Source organism: Charadrius vociferus, unplaced genomic scaffold (assembly GCF_000708025.1).
Source record: "Charadrius vociferus isolate BGI_N301 unplaced genomic scaffold, ASM70802v2 scaffold2734, whole genome shotgun sequence".
Lineage (NCBI taxonomy): Eukaryota > Metazoa > Chordata > Aves > Charadriiformes > Charadriidae > Charadrius > Charadrius vociferus.
The window spans coordinates 11,857-16,939 of NW_009648033.1; the positions used below are offsets into that span (position 1 = coordinate 11,857).

Genomic DNA, 5,083 nt, shown 5'->3' on the forward strand with positions numbered 1-5,083 from the left:
CCCCAAACGGAGTTTCCCGGATGGAACCCCCCGCTGGCGATCGACGCGCTGCCTAAAAGCATCCAGCACGGATGCTTATCGGGGGGAAAATTTACTTTCGGGGCTCCCTGCGACGGCCGGTCCCCGTCTCTTAACGAGAAATACTCAACGGGAGGTGATGCGTCGAAGCAATCGACGTGAATGCTCGAGGTTGGGTTTGAATTTCCCTCCGGGAGGGTTGTTCGATGGGTGGGACGCCTCGGAACGGGGCAGAAAGTCACCTTGCCGTGTGTCCCGCGGTTTGGGGCTCAGGGCTGCCCGCGCCCTGTGTGTTACGCGCACCCAAAATCACCTTATTCTGCTCTTTCCCCAGGGGAGAAGCTGTTACGCGCACCCAAAATCACCTTATTCTGCTCTTTCCCCAGGGGAGAAGCTGTTACGCGCACCCAAAATGACTTTATGCCGCTCTTTCCCCAGGGAAAAAGCTGTTACGCGCACCCAAAATGACTTTATTCCGCTCTTTCCCCAGGGAAAAAGCTGTTGTGCGCACCCAAAATGACTTTATTCCGCTCTTTCCCCAGGGAAAAAGCTGTTGTGCGCACCCAAAATGACTTTATTCCGCTCTTTCCACAGGGGAGAAGCTGTTACGCGCACCCAAAATGACTTTATTCCGCTCTTTCCACAGGGGAGAAGCTGTTACGCGCACCCAAAATGACTTTATTCTGCTCTTTCCCCAGGGGAGAAGCTGTTGTGCGCACCCAAAATGACTTTATTCCGCTCTTTCCACAGGGGAGAAGCTGTTACGCGCACCCAAAATGACTTTATTCCGCTCTTTCCCAGGGGAGAAGCTGTTGTGCGCACCCAAAATGACTTTATACTGCTCTTTCCGCAGGGGAGAAGCTGTTACGCGCCCCCAAAATGACTTTATTCCGCTCTTTCTCCAGGGGAGAAGCTGTTGTGCGCACCCAAAATGCCTTTATTCCGCTCTTTCCGCAGGGGAGAAGCTGTTACGCGCCCCCAAAATGACTTTATTCCGCTCTTTCTCCAGGGGAGAAGCTGTTGTGCGCACCCAAAATGCCTTTATTCCGCTCTTTCCGCAGGGGAGAAGCTGTTACGCGCCCCCAAAATGACTTTATTCCGCTCTTTCTCCAGGGGAGAAGCTGTTGTGCGCACCCAAAATGCCTTTATTCCGCTCTTTCCGCAGGGGAGAAGCTGTTACGCGCCCCCAAAATGACTTTATTCCGCTCTTTCTCCAGGGGAGAAGCTGTTGTGCGCACCCAAAATGCCTTTATTCCGCTCTTTCCGCAGGGGAGAAGCTGTTACGCGCCCCCAAAATGACTTTATTCCGCTCTTTCTCCAGGGGAGAAGCTGTTGTGCGCACCCAAAATGCCTTTATTCCGCTCTTTCCGCAGGGGAGAAGCTGTTACGCGCCCCCAAAATGACTTTATTCCGCTCTTTCTCCAGGGGAGAAGCTGTTGTGCGCACCCAAAATGCCTTTATTCCGCTCTTTCCGCAGGGGAGAAGCTGTTACGCGCCCCCAAAATGACTTTATTCCGCTCTTTCTCCAGGGGAGAAGCTGTTGTGCGCACCCAAAATGCCTTTATTCCGCTCTTTCCGCAGGGGAGAAGCTGTTACGCGCCCCCAAAATGACTTTATTCCGCTCTTTCTCCAGGGGAGAAGCTGTTGTGCGCACCCAAAATGCCTTTATTCCGCTCTTTCCGCAGGGGAGAAGCTGTTACGCGCCCCCAAAATGACTTTATTCCGCTCTTTCTCCAGGGGAGAAGCTGTTGTGCGCACCCAAAATGCCTTTATTCCGCTCTTTCCGCAGGGGAGAAGCTGTTACGCGCCCCCAAAATGACTTTATTCCGCTCTTTCTCCAGGGGAGAAGCTGTTGTGCGCACCCAAAATGCCTTTATTCCGCTCTTTCCGCAGGGGAGAAGCTGTTACGCGCCCCCAAAATGACTTTATTCCGCTCTTTCTCCAGGGGAGAAGCTGTTGTGCGCACCCAAAATGCCTTTATTCCGCTCTTTCCGCAGGGGAGAAGCTGTTACGCGCCCCCAAAATGACTTTATTCCGCTCTTTCTCCAGGGGAGAAGCTGTTGTGCGCACCCAAAATGCCTTTATTCCGCTCTTTCCGCAGGGGAGAAGCTGTTACGCGCCCCCAAAATGACTTTATTCCGCTCTTTCTCCAGGGGAGAAGCTGTTGTGCGCACCCAAAATGCCTTTATTCCGCTCTTTCCGCAGGGGAGAAGCTGTTACGCGCCCCCAAAATGACTTTATTCCGCTCTTTCTCCAGGGGAGAAGCTGTTGTGCGCACCCAAAATGCCTTTATTCCGCTCTTTCCGCAGGGGAGAAGCTGTTACGCGCCCCCAAAATGACTTTATTCCGCTCTTTCTCCAGGGGAGAAGCTGTTGTGCGCACCCAAAATGCCTTTATTCCGCTCTTTCCGCAGGGGAGAAGCTGTTACGCGCCCCCAAAATGACTTTATTCCGCTCTTTCTCCAGGGGAGAAGCTGTTGTGCGCACCCAAAATGCCTTTATTCCGCTCTTTCCGCAGGGGAGAAGCTGTTACGCGCCCCCAAAATGACTTTATTCCGCTCTTTCTCCAGGGGAGAAGCTGTTGTGCGCACCCAAAATGCCTTTATTCCGCTCTTTCCGCAGGGGAGAAGCTGTTACGCGCCCCCAAAATGACTTTATTCCGCTCTTTCTCCAGGGGAGAAGCTGTTGTGCGCACCCAAAATGCCTTTATTCCGCTCTTTCCGCAGGGGAGAAGCTGTTACGCGCCCCCAAAATGACTTTATTCCGCTCTTTCTCCAGGGGAGAAGCTGTTGTGCGCACCCAAAATGCCTTTATTCCGCTCTTTCCGCAGGGGAGAAGCTGTTACGCGCCCCCAAAATGACTTTATTCCGCTCTTTCTCCAGGGGAGAAGCTGTTGTGCGCACCCAAAATGCCTTTATTCCGCTCTTTCCGCAGGGGAGAAGCTGTTACGCGCCCCCAAAATGACTTTATTCCGCTCTTTCTCCAGGGGAGAAGCTGTTGTGCGCACCCAAAATGCCTTTATTCCGCTCTTTCCGCAGGGGAGAAGCTGTTACGCGCCCCCAAAATGACTTTATTCCGCTCTTTCTCCAGGGGAGAAGCTGTTGTGCGCACCCAAAATGCCTTTATTCCGCTCTTTCCGCAGGGGAGAAGCTGGATTACAAAGCCTGCGAGGCCCTGGAAGAAATTTTCAAGCGGGTCCAGTTCAAAATCGTCGATTTGGAGCAAACGAGCTTGGATGAAGACGTAAGTGGCCGCGACCTCTCTCTCCTGGCTCCGCGTTCCTTTTTCGCAGCTGACGTAAACCTCACGGGTTTTGTGGTCATTCCTTCCCTCTTCCTGGGCGCTGATTTATTTTTTTGGGGGGGGAGGGGGAGAGGGGGAGCCGTACCCATTCCCATCGTACCCGGCGCTCTTATTTCGCTCCGCTGGCGCAACGCTTGCTGCTCCGAAAGGAAAAGCTTTGACCCTTCTCTCTGAAGGTGGCCGCCGAGCTCCGTGGCGTTTTGAAATACGTATTTTTTTTTTTTTCAAAGCTGCGGGAGTTACCGCTAACCCTCGGATGGCTTTTCGGGGCCGAGGATGAAATTCAGGCACCCTTCTTGCACGTTCCCATCCCGTCCCGACTCGCCTTCCTCCTCCCTCGCCGTGCCCGGGCCGCTTGAGTTCGCTTGGCGGCGGGTAAACGGAGGAGGATTAATTAAGGAAGTGGTTAAAAATTAGGTTAGCCAGCAATGATCCCGAGTTCCCTTTGCCCCCCGGAGCGTCCCCTTTCCATCCTCGCCTCTTCAAGGGGCTTTTTTTTCCCCACGTCGTCCCTCCCTCCCCCTAACGTGGCTTCAGACCGGCGTTGCCCGTGTTGACGTGGAACCCTTTGATGCTTTTTTTTCCCCCCCCGCCCCGGCTTCGAGCAGCGCTGTGGGGAAGACTCAACAACCACGCGCTTCTCGGGGTCCCCACCAACATCTGAGACGAAATGAAGGAGGGAAAAAAACCCCAAAATGTGACTCGGACGGTGGTGGCTCCCCACCCCGTGACGGCGCTGGCCCCGTGCTTGCAGACCTCGGCGCTTCTCCTCTTCCAGTTGGGTTGGAGCGTGAGCGGCACGAGGTGGCCCACGTGTCTCCGTCTCCGCTGCCGGAGGGGGGAAAAATGGGTGAACATCATCAGCCCCTCTCCCCCCTCCCTCCCATTCATTCGGCACCGGCGCCTTTTTTTCCCCTGCCTGCGTCACCCCGAGGATTCACTCACCCAACACCCGGTTTCTCCTCCTCCTCCTCCTCCTCCTTTCCTGCCGACGAGCGCCCCGCCGCCGGCAGAAAGTCCTCTTGTTCCCCGAAGACCCGTTCTTTCCCTCCTTTACCTTCACGCCGGTGTTTTCCAGTCCTCCAGGTCTCTCCGCTTATTATTAATTTCCATTTATTTGTTTTTTTTCCCCCTGGAAAACCTCGCGGCGCTTTTTGCGGCTTTTCTCTACCCGGCTCCGGCGTACGTTTTCAGCTCATTTTCTCCCAAGAGGTTCATTATGTAATTAAGCAAATTGTTCCGCTTCTGCCGTGGGAGCCGGAGACGCTTCCCGGCCGCGAGTCCTCCTCTGCTAATCCCTTTCGACTCCTAACTCTGCTAGAATCATAGAATCGTAGAATTGTCTCGGTTGGAAGAGACCCTTGGGATCATCGAGTCCAACCATCCACCCTACTCTACAAAGTTCTCCCCCCCCCTCCCTTTTTTTTTTTCTTTCCAGCCCGATTGGATTTTCGGGAAGGGGGTTTCTTGCCTGGGGGAACACCGCTACGGCGTGCGGGGCTGGAAAACGAGCGGACGGGCGCCGATCCGATAGCCGAACCTCAGCTCAGCTTAAATATCCAGGAAAAAAAAAAAACAAACCATTTTGCCCTCTCCTGCGCATCCCGGGTGCCATAACCGGCTCCGGCCGAGTTCGTTTTTCTCTCCCGGTTACCGGAGGGGCAGAGTTGGGGGTTGAACCCCTCCGCGAGGTACCGGTTGGAGTTCGCTCCTACAAATCTTCACCCCGAATTTTTTTCCCCGCATCGGGAAGCGGCTCTGTC

General features: G+C 54.4%; 1 protein-coding gene across 1 annotated transcript in view; it reads left to right on the forward strand.

Annotated features, from left to right (window-relative positions):
- Positions 1–5,083, forward strand: part of PPP1R37 (protein phosphatase 1, regulatory subunit 37) — a 17,566-nt gene that overhangs the window by 4,431 nt on the left and 8,052 nt on the right. The window contains exon 5 of the mRNA XM_009883535.1: positions 3,160–3,327. Within this exon, the coding sequence (XP_009881837.1) occupies positions 3,160–3,327 (168 nt within the window). The remainder of the gene's footprint in view (positions 1–3,159; positions 3,328–5,083) is intronic.